This window comes from Typopeltis vanoorti, chromosome 15 (genome assembly GCF_054136105.1).
Source record: "Typopeltis vanoorti isolate ZY-2024b chromosome 15, IOZ_Tvanoo_1.0, whole genome shotgun sequence".
Lineage (NCBI taxonomy): Eukaryota > Metazoa > Arthropoda > Arachnida > Uropygi > Thelyphonidae > Typopeltis > Typopeltis vanoorti.
The window spans coordinates 77761199-77773219 of record NC_143563.1 but is presented as its reverse complement, the minus strand read 5'-3'; the positions used below and the strand labels follow the sequence as shown (position 1 = coordinate 77773219).

The following is a 12021-nucleotide window of genomic DNA, read 5'->3' as shown; positions in this document are numbered from 1 at the left end:
AACAGTAAAATGGGTCATACTTGAAGAGCTTAGTGGTTTCAACGTGGCATTATCATAGGATGTCACCTTTTCAAAAACTCAGGTTGGAAAATTTCTGACCTGTTGCAGTTATCCTGAGCTGTAAGCGATGTTTTTGTTTGCTTATAGCAAGCTTTTGTGATCAGGCAGAGCATAACCCCCTTCTTCCTGTTTGAGTTGTAGGTATTCTTTCTTTACTTCGCGTTTTCTCCCATTCCAGAAGAAATCCAGGAGTTCTTTTGATAATTTATTTTCTTGTGCCAGTGTGATGCCTGTGATATTGACAGTGTGCATCAGCATTGGGGTGACGATTGTTTTTATTACTGTCGCTCTGCCATAAAAGGAGAAGGTTGGTTTGAACAGCCTTATCCTTTCCCTGCTTGTCTCCTGCAGTTTTTGGATTGGTAGTGCTAGGGTGTCTGAAAAGGGCACGCCTAGTATAGTTAGGGGCTGTGTCTGTAGCGTTAAACCGTAGGGAAGTCCAGTGCTATGGAAATTTCCGAAACTTTTGATTTTGGTTTTTTGTGCGTTAACGCGAAGACCACTGACTATGCTGAATTTTTGCAGCGTGTACAGATAGATATAGATGGACTCAGAGTCTCTGAATGTAGCCACTACATCGTCTGCATATGCCACTATTTTGCATTGTCTGGAGCCTTGGGGCAGTGGAATACCGTTAATTGCGGGGGTGTTATCAATCCTTTTGATTAGGGGTTCTAATACTAGGGAGAAGAGGAGGGGGCTTAGCGGGCAGCCTTGCCTAACCCCTCTCTTTATGCGGATTGGTTCTGTTAGAAACCCATTAATAGATAGTTGGTCGTGGCTTCCGCATACATGTTTTTAATTGTACGCTGAAGTCTCGGGCCCACGCATGTTTTTTGTAGGATGTTCTGCAAGTACCTGTGGTTGACGCTGTCAAACGCTTTCTCCAGATCGGTGGAGAGAAGTGCCAGGGGGTATTTTTTCTCTTTGGCCAGTTTGATCAAGTCTCTTAACAAAAAGAGATTGAATTCCATAGATCTACCAGGGATCCCGTAGACCTGTGAGCTTGTTATTATTTTTTTGATACCGCCCTTAAGGCGTGTGCAGATAATTTTTGCAAAAATCTTGTAGTCTACGTTGGTTAGGGAGATTGGACGCCAGTTATTCGACAAAGCCCGATCTTGGTCTTTCTTTGGGATAAAGATGGTGTGGCTCTTAACGAATTCCTCGGGGATGTTTCCCGAAGTGAGGAATTCGTTAAAGATGTTTATTAACGCTGCCAATGCAAATTCCCAGATAGATCTATAGAATTCTATCTCCAGTCCGTCTGGCCCTGGGGTCTTCTTTGTTTTCATCATTCTGCACGTGGCCTTTAATTCGGCTGCAGTTATCGGCCTGTCCTGCAGGGCACTAAGATGATCGGGAAAACGTGTTGCGTCCCACTCAGTGAAGTCATCCGTGCCCTGCCGGTCAGAGAAGATACCGATATACTGCTGATGAAAGTGATGGAGTATTTCGTTGGTTGAGCGTAAAATCTGTCCCTTCTCCTCGATCTGGTGAATCGTTTTCTCATCATTAGCCGCCACCCGTTGTTAGTTGTAGAATGTGGCGGAAGGTGTTTCCAAATTTCTGAGATAGAGTCTCGTTCGAAAATCGAGGTCTTCGACTCTACTCTGCCGCTCTTGCTGCAGCTCTGTTTCTACTTGCCTGATAAGATGTCCGCAGGGAACTCCGCTCCGTTCGTTTGTCCAGTACCAGCCGAGTTCCCTGTAGAGATCCCTCAGCCATTTGCATTGTTGGTAGGCCCTTTCATGCCCGCATTTTTGGAACAGTTTCCTAGCCTGCCACTTGAAGCTCAGCCAGTTTTCCCAGTCCCAGTTGGTGTTTGTCCATCTGTCACAAAGGTTCTGTAGCTGGTCGCTAAAAAGACTGGGAAAGGTGGGAGGAAACCTCCAAGGCCCTCTGGCTGTTTCCATAACCTCTGGGCTTTTTTTTTACTCTGGATTTAGAGATGGATAGGACTTGGGCCTGGCTCCCACTGAAGAGACCTCAATAAAGGTCGAAACTAGTCTGGGTAGTGGCCCTTTCCTTAATGCATAACATTAGACATATCCCCAAGGAGATGTGTTTTGCATTATAGGAGATATTGAGATAGGAGTGTTAGTAGCTTGCTCCACCTTTGCAACGAGTTGCCCTGGTGTTGTACCACCTTAACCCGGTCCTGAAGATACTTTCAGGCGCAAACTTTGTTTGCTCACACTTGGATAAAGGATTAAACTAAATTTATTATACTCTAACCAAGTGAAAAATAAACTTTCAACATCTTTCTCTAAATCCAGAGTAAATTATTAAAAAAAGGGTGGCACACCAATTGGCAATAATTATAGGTAGAGATGACCTGCTAATGCTTCTGCCTGATATCTCCACTTGGGCCTGGCTATCACTGAAGAGACCTCAATAAAGGTCAAAACTAGTCTGGGTAGTGGCCCTTCCCTTAATGCATAACATAACATTAGACATATCCACAAGGAGATGTGTTTTGCATTATAGGAGATATTGAGATAGGAGTGTTAGTAGCTTGCTCCACCTTTGCAACGAGTTGCCCTGGTGTTGTACCACCTTAACCCAGTCCTGAAGATACTTTCAGGCGCAAACTTTGTTTGCTCACACTTGGATAAAGGATTAAACTAAATTTATTATACTCTAACCAAGTGAAAAATAAACTTTCAACATCTAGGCCAAGGCCTATACCTAAATACACCACTGGCTGTGTTGCTTGCAGAGACAAGCAATGCCAGCACCAAAACTGTTCATCTGGAGCCGAAAAATATGGGTTTCCATGGCTGGGCAGCCACAAAATCATAACTTCAGCAAGGACTCTGCCAAGTATCGAATAGAATGGTGTAAATCTCACCATAATTGGATTCTGGAACACTGAAAACTCATCATTTGGAGTGATGAATGCTTCATCATCTGGTGTCTGACAGAAAAGGCTTGGCTTGACATATGCCAAGAGAATGCTACCTGCCCAAATGCAAAATTATGGTTGCACAAGGTCATCCTATAATAAATTTAGTTTAATCCTTTATCCAAGTGTGAGCAAACAAAGTTTGCACCTGAAAGTATCTTCAGGACTGGGTTAAGGTGGTACAACACCAGGGCAACTCGTTGCAAAGGTGGAGCAAGATACCAACACTCTATTATCTTGTAACTAAGGTAATATTTTAGAATGTTGAGAAACTCTTGTAAGATTGTTTTTTTTGTGTGTGTGTGTGTGTGTGTGTTATTTGAGTATTTTCTTTGATTAACTGGTATGTTATTGTAATTTTTCAGTTGATTTATTGCATTTAGTGACATAATTGTAGAAATATTGTGTTTTTGTCTTGAAAAATGGTGCCAAAAACTTCCCGTATCCTGCTGAGCAGAAATGTTGTAACAGTTGATAAGACAGCTGACGATAATTTGACATTGAAATATCCTGGTTAAAAGAAATTATTAGAAAATGACTAGAGAATTGAAAAAGTGGAGAAACACTGAAAGAAACTTAAGATATGAAAAAGAGGCAAGAAAGCACTAAATGTGGTAAGAATAGTAATCCTAACAAGATAATTCAATTAAAATATAAGAAAAAAAGAAGTCAAATAGTATTTCAATTCAGTCATGAAATTTGAGCAAAAATTAAAGATATAACAAATGTTAAAAGACAGTAATAGAAATAGTAGTTCTTGTTGGAATGATTTAAGCAGTGACAAATACAGTGTATGAGAGAGGATGCAAAAAAGTCTATTGGAAAAAGCAAGAAAGAAAAGTGAAAGAATAAAAATTGTTGGCTTGCTGCTGGGATATGACAATAAGTTAAAAAAGAGAACTATGACGATAAATTATTCAATATACAGGCTGTACAGAATAACCTGGTGTGAGATTTGAATGTGTAGAGTAAATTTGATGCAGAGAAGACGTATAAGAAGGATGGTCTGCACTTGAATGAATAGATTTGGCATTAGGGTGCCTGGAAAATAACTTAATTGGGATGAGACCTAATGCAGAGAGTCATGAAAACTAGATCATCGTGGTGTGTGTGTGTGTGTGTGTGAGTGTGTGAGTGAGTGAGAGAAAGTTTAGCTGTGGTATGAAAACATGATAATGATATGAGTGTCATTGAGCATGGTTATGTATCTGACAAAGGAGTGGAAATGTATGCTTTGGGTTTTGACATTTTGAGTGTATTTGAGGGGGGGGGGGAGTTGTCCAGCAGAACCAAATGTTAATTCAAGTATAAGAAAAAGCTAGGCGGTAATTTGTCTATACGCAAATGGCAGGAGCATCACAAACAGAGTTCCTGATGCTCCTTGGTATTAGTGAAACCTGACTATCAAAGTCAGATGTACCTGTGATCAAGTGTAAAGGGTATAGTATTTTTAGGAACGATAGGAGAGGAGGGGGAGTACTACTAATGATATCAGATAACTTGAATCTCCAACTAGGGTAAAAACAGTAATAATGTTCTATGTGTGGTTGAGGTTTCTGATGTAAGCCTAGCAGGATGAAATATATGGTGGGGTGTTGTTATAGCTTCAATGGTTCAGTTGCTAGGGATGATGAAATGCATCGCCAAATTACCCTGATGAGTACCAAATGGATAATCATTATGGGTGACTTCAATTATCCAAACATTGAGTGGGTAGAAGAAAAATCTCATAAGAATGAAGGAGAATTTATTGAGTTCTTGCACGACAACTATCTCAAGCAGCAAGTGAAAGGAGCTTGAGGTCAAAGTGTTAAATTTCATTGGACATTTCATAGCATTAGAAGGGATAGTTTAAAAACTTAGAAGGGTAAAAATTAGAAGGGTAAAAACAGTAATAATGTTCTATGTGTGGTTGAGGTTTCTGATGTAAGCCTAGCAGGATGAAATATATGGTGGGGTGTTGTTATAGCTTCAATGGTTCAGTTGCTAGGGATGATGAAATGCATCGCCAAATTACCCTGATGAGTACCAAATGGATAATCATTATGGGTGACTTCAATTATCCAAACATTGAGTGGGTAGAAGAAAAATCTCATAAGAATGAAGGAGAATTTATTGAGTTCTTGCACGACAACTATCTCAAGCAGCAAGTGAAAGGAGCTTGAGGTCAAAGTGTTAAATTTCATTGGACATTTCATAGCATTAGAAGGGATAGTTTAAAATGTGACTGTTGCTGCCTGTTGGTGACAGTGATCAAGCTATACTTTCCTGGAAAGTAGATAATTATATAGATATTTTAATTAGGACAGGTTATGTGCAGAACCACAAGGCTTGAAATGATGACAAACTCAGAATAATACAATTTTTGATCCCATGGTATTAGTTACCAAACGTAAAAGATATCAGCAATACATGAGAATCTTTGAAAAAGTGCTTAAATGAAACAGTATCTGAATATCTCCTAGAATTCCAAGAACAAATAGGGTGGGAGTAAAATGGATGTGCAATCTTATTAAGCAGGAGATCCATAAGAAGAAGATAATATGGAAGGAATATCCTAAGAACAAGAGTGAGAGGAGTTATGAAATATATGAAGTGCAGGCCAGGAAAGTTACAATCATGACTTAGAAAGCTAAATCGGAATACAAAAAGAAATTGGCTGCATGGACTAAAGACAATCCTAAAGAATTTTATCATTATGCTGCAAGTAAAAAAGAATGAATGTGGAAGAATAATTTTATTGAATGTAGATCAGAATCTGATGAGATTGTTCAGTTAATGAGTGTGCTCATTCTGCTAATATATATCCACCAGGTGTATATAACATGGTGCACAGTGTTACTGCTACATTGAATAAAGAGATAGCAGTGCATGATAATAAGGTTGAAGAGCTGTTGCATTGCCTGGATGGAATATCAGCACATGGGTTAAAGGAAAGAATGTGCGATAGTCCCATTGTACAAGGTTGGTGCAAAAGCCAGTGACACTACCAACTTATCTGGTGAAGATTTTAGACAAGTTGGTAATAACTCACATACAGAAATGGGTTGACAAATAAGGTATACTTCGCAAGGAATGGCATGGGTTTACTAAAGCAAGGTCATGGTTTACTGATTTGCTCATATTTTATAACAATGTTATGGCTGAATTGGATGAAGAGAATGGATATAATATTGTTAGATTTTGCTAAAGCATTTGTGTTAAGAGCAGATGCTGAAGAAATGGATATGGAAGTTTGTTTATGTTGCCAGCCTGGTTGGCCGAGTGGTTAGCATGTCCACTCTCCAGCCATAAGGTTGTGGGTTCGAATCCTGCTGTGGGCATGGATGTTTGTGATTGCCTGTGAAAATACTAGTTGCAGTTCATTGTAGTTGGTGGAGACAGAGAGTTGTAAAGGTGCCCTCCCTCAATGAGTCTTTGGATTACCTGGAGGTGTCACATAATAATAGGATACTACATGAAAGTCTGTTGCATAAACTGGAAAATATGGGATTAGAATATAAACTCTTGACTTGGATAAGTGGATGATTAATGGATAGGTATCAAAAAGTGGTATGTGGTGGATGTGAATCTGTCAGATTTAAGATGTATCGTGGGGATCAGTCCTCGGGCCATTGTTGTTCAGTCTATAGATTAATGATATTAGGAAGGAACTGACAGGAGATGCTTAATTGTTTGCTGATGATGCAAAGATAGGCAGGGCAATCAGGGATGCTGCTTGATATCCAGCACATTTACAGCCTGATTTGAATAGGGTAGAAATGTGGCAAATGGATAATGGCTGTCAATTCACTGTTAGTGAATAACATAAAGTTATTCACTTTGGCCTGATGAAATTTCTATTGGCATATTATATTGGCAGGATTATGCTACAAGAAACTGATGAGGCTTAGGGATCTTGGTATTATGGTAGATAGGAATTTGAAGTCCAAAGGTCACATAGAAAAAATTTGCAGCTTTGACATGTGATGATAAGGACATCATTTTGATAAACTCGATATGACTGCACCTGGAATACTGTGTACAGATTTGGTCTCCTGGGTTCGGAGGGGATAAAGAAAACTTTCAAAAGAATGCAAAGAGTTACAACAAAGATTATATTGGAAATTATGAAATGTAGATTTATGATGACAGATGAATATGGACTCTAGACTCTTGTTAAGAGGATAAAGAGTGATTATATGATTGAGGTCTGTAAACCACTGAATGGGTGTTATTAGGATACTCTTTGAAATTTTTGTTATATGAAGATGAGGACAAAACAAAGGGCATCCATGGAAGTTAAGTTTGTTCACAGTTAAAAAAAAAAAAAAGAGGTGAGTTCAATTTTTCTCTCACAGAGCAGTTAGTTCGTAGTTAGTGTAACTGTTTGCCCATTGAAGTGGCAAGTGAATCTAATGTGAATGAGTTTAAGAACAAGTATAAGTCATGTATAACCTCCTTTGAGTCCTGGACTTCGTGGAGATGTCAGATAATAAGAATATTGATTATAAAGATAGGTTGAGTGATTGTTTCAAAAGACTGAGGAGAGAGGATATCATAAGTATATGAATAAAGAGGGTCCCCCTTTTTTATTGATAAAGCAGAAGTTTTTGATTTCACAGCATACAAAAAAAAAAAAAAAAGGTTCTGCAGATACTTGAATAAGATGTGGACAGCAATAGCATTAAGTCTTATTTTTCTCAAGGTATATGGTGAGGTATATTTCAGTTAGAGTAGTGAATGCTTCTTAAATGAATGAAGTTAAGAGTTTATGATTAGTGCTCTCTTAGGTGAGTCCATTGAGGTGCCTGATTTGTAATAATAATATCCAAGAACGGAAGAAGCTTCAATAATGACAGCGAAATAAGTAAGCCATTTTAAGTAAAGAGATGTGTTAATAATATAAGATAATCTTCATTTTACGCAAATTATGGACTCTGCAACCGTGTTATAAATACTTATTTTAGAGTCCATAATTTGTATAAAATGAATGCTGATCACCGTGTTACACTAAAGGAAAAGATAAGATAGTCTAAAACACTTGAAACTGAATGCATTCAAAATATATAATTATGAAGCAGATTAAGCATCACCAACATCATATCCAAGTTACTCTCTTTCATGGCCAACTGATAATGTCTACACTGGCTAAACAGTGTAGACATTACTAGCTATTAATTTTGAAAGAGAGAAGTAATTATATTTACAGTTACTGCCATAAATGGAATGGTAAGGGATTGGAGGATGAAAATACTTGCCCCCCCCCCCTTTTTTTTTTTTTTTTTTTTTTTAGGATCAACTCATCAAAATGAGATGATCCTCTCAAGATATTGGATGCCCATTCCTGGAAAGTAAACAAATAATTATTGTCAAGCACACTCTTAATAATAACAAGAAATTTAATTTATGAAAGTAATTTTTCCAATTTACACATAGTGTAAATCAAAGTAACACTGGCCTTTTCATAAGCTCTCCCCCCCCCCCTAAATAATTAAAATAAGGTGACATCCTATTTGCTTCAGGTGGTAAAATACCTGACTATTGTCAATGCTATATGCATTCTTATACAAAATTTATATAAGTACAAATAAGTTTTTGGTGCATTAGGATTATAAAGTTTTAAATCAGCAAGTATTTTTATTTGACTTGCAGCATATTGTAATGGTTCTTTTATCCATTAAATATAGTATTAATTTTTATTTTGGCTAATCAGAAAGTATAATATTTATTATTTAAATAATTCAAATTGGATTATTACATTAGCCTCCCAGTCTGTGCTACACACAGATTAATTGAGGAGTTCAGAAAGACATTTGATGAAGATGAGGATGGCTTTCTAAGCAGAGAAGAGCAAGCTGTATTTTTAACTAGTATGTTGATAAATCCTGGATTTGTGGCTATAAAAGTATGTACACCACCCATGCTTTTGCATTATCTGTTAATTGTAGTAAATTATTAATTATGATTATTTCTGTTCCTTGGATTTATTTTTCTAAGTGAATAATACAGTAGTCAAATAAAAAATGCAAAAATTACATTGAGGCCAAAATGTCGTCATGATAGTAAGAATGCATCATAACTGACAGGATATATTCTAATCTTATGTGTTTATTTGTCAATTATTTTTTAATGTGAATCCCACCACAAAAAGTTGTAAACATGTCATACCCTATACCATGAGTCGGCTTAAGGGTTAAATAATCTAAAAACTACGTGTACTAGAGATACACAACATGGAACTTTTCAAACCACCTCAAGCTTCCGTTAACACTCCAACTGGCCAGGACGTATATATACATCCATATAAATCTGGATACAATTCTGTAACACCTATTGAATAACATGGATAAGAAGTGCAAGTGGTCTCACTATTTCATCCACCTTGGCCGGTAGAGAGGTTAATGAGGGTAGTGGTCCCATACATCAGTCAGTGTCATCGCTTAATAATATTGGCTTTCACATAAAATCGATACCTGCAGTGAGATTCAAACCCATGACATCTCCATTGGAGAGCAGAAGTACTATCCACATAACCAGCCATGCCAGCATGTTTATTACTGTTGTTATATTGTCTACTGAAAGCTATCTTATATAGCCTGATTTTGAAATTTTCATAAAAGTGGAATCAGTTTAATATAAAGAAAAAGACATGAAGTTGCATCTCCTGTCTCTTCCCCCCCTCCCAGCTACTTTTTATTCAACTCCCATCTAGGAGAGATTGTAAACCTATATAGTACACTAGTATTAGTAAGTTTACAACCTATAGCAGATTAGGAATTTATTTTCATTTCCTGAAAAGCAGGCAAAATAGTCATAAAAATAATAATTTTAATTTTTTATTTTTACATTATATATAATCTCAAAACTTTCTAGAGGCCATGAAGCATTTTCAGGTCTGAAGAAACAGAGCTTTCTCAGACTTTCAATAAGAGGTCAACAGAAGATGAAATTCACCTTCCACCTAAAGACAATCACAAACCTCATGCCAATGTAATGATTTAAACCTGCAATTTATTGGTTGGTGATTGGGTGCATTAACCACTCACCCAACTGGGTTACCCCTTGTTAGATATGTTTACAAAATGTATAGCACTCGTTTAGTTTCAGTTTGAACGCACGCACGTGTGTATATTAATCCTGGGATTAATGTACACACGTGCGTATATTAATCTAGTGTGTATATTAATCTAGCTACTGGATGGACCTAACTGTTCATGAATTCTCACAGAAATTTTGCTGAACATTTCAGAATTACATAAAGCAGCAACTGCTCTGGCTGAATGGAATCCTACATTTATAACTTTTCTTTTGTCAACAGCTTTTTTATCAACAATAGATATATCCGCTGGTATTTTATTGTAGATAAGCCACTTCTTATTGTCGATAAGTCACTATTGTTGAATTCTTATTCAGTTTGTGCAACAGCTCTAATATCTCGTTCTCATACACCTGAGGACAAGATATTAGAGCTGTTCCACAAACTGAATAAGAATTCAACAATAGGGACTGATGGGATATCAGCATGTGTGCTAAAAGTGTGTTCAGCTGAACTGGCTATTCCTTTGACCAGACTGTTTAATATGAGTCTCAGAACAGGGAAGATTCTACAGTAATGGAAAGAATGTATGATAATTCCATTGCATAAGTGTGGTGCAAAGACAGATGTATCCAACTATCGACCAATTAGTATCTCAGGAGGTGTGGTGAAAATTTTGGAAAAATTGGTTAGGACTCGCATTCAAAAATGGGTTGACAGTGAATCTGTACTTTGCAATGAACAACATGGGTTTACTAAAGGAAGGTCATGTTTTAGCAACTTGCTGACATTCTATAATAATGTTACTACTGAGTTAGACAAGGGGAATGGATACACTATGATACTTTTGGATTTTGCTAAGGCTTTTGACAGAATACAGCATGGCAGACTGCTGCATAAATTGGAGAAAATGGGTTTGGGTTATAGAATATTAGCATGGATAAGAGGATGGCTGACTGACAGACATCAAAAAGTAGTATATGAGGGTTGTGAGTCTGCAAGATTTAAGGTAACTAGTGGTGTACCACAAAGATCAGTGTTGGTCCACTATTATTCAATCTGTACATTAATGATATTGGGAAAGATTTTGACAAGTGACATACAGCTATTTCCTGATGATGCAAAGATAGGTAGGGTAATCAAGAATGTTGCTGATATACCGTACTTGCAGAATGATTTGAATAGGTTGGAATTGTGGGTATGGGAAAATGAATGTCAGTTCATCATTAAATGTAAAGTCATTCACTTTGGCATGATCAGATATCCAATGTTGTATTATATTGGTGTGATTATGCTTGAAGAAACTGATGAGGCTAGGGATCTTGGAGTGTTAGTAGATATGAAGTTGAAGTTCAGGGATAATGTAGCAAAGATTGCAAATGCAACTCAACATATAATTGCAATGTTGAAACGAACATTCACATGTAAAGATAAGGATGTCATTTTGCCTCTTTACAAGTCCTTGATAAGATATTGGAGAGAGTGCAAAGGAGAGTTGAAAATGATATCAGGATTATGGCATACTGATTATGAAGACAGATTGAGAATTTGTAGACTACAGACACTAGCAAACAGAAGAAAGAGGGGTGATATGATTGAGACAAACTTCTGAAAGGGTCATACAGGATTTCAATTGATAGAATTTTTCAATTTATGGAGGTGAGGAAAGTACAAGAGGGCATCCTTGGAAACTGAGGATGAATGTAGCTAAGAGGGGGAGTGAGGGCTAGATTTTTCTCTCATAGGGTGGTGTGTGATTGGAATGGATTGCTATTGGACGTTGTGAGTGCATGCGGTGTGAATGAATTCAAGAATAAGTATGATAGCTGGTACGTGTAGTATGTGGCCTCCCTCAATGAATATCCGACTCCCTGGAGGTCTCTCTTAATAATAATAATAATTGCAATACATAGGAGTACTCATTTTTATTCAGGAATAGATAATTTTTTACTATGCCTGTTGTTTCTGAAAACTGGAATAAAGTTCCTATACCATGAAAAATATGCCAACCTCAAGAGATGCTTACTGCATAAGC

At 37.3% G+C, this 12021-nt stretch overlaps 1 protein-coding gene across 5 annotated transcripts in view; it reads left to right on the top strand.

Annotated features, from left to right (window-relative positions):
* LOC150098914 (divergent protein kinase domain 2A-like) overlaps positions 1–12021 on the top strand; it is a 416716-nt gene that overhangs the window by 342381 nt on the left and 62314 nt on the right. For all 5 annotated transcript variants that reach the window (XM_090404859.1, XM_090404862.1, XM_090404861.1 and 2 more), the window contains one exon: positions 8714–8855. In XM_090404859.1, the coding sequence (XP_090260985.1) occupies positions 8714–8855 (142 nt within the window). The remainder of the gene's footprint in view (positions 1–8713; positions 8856–12021) is intronic.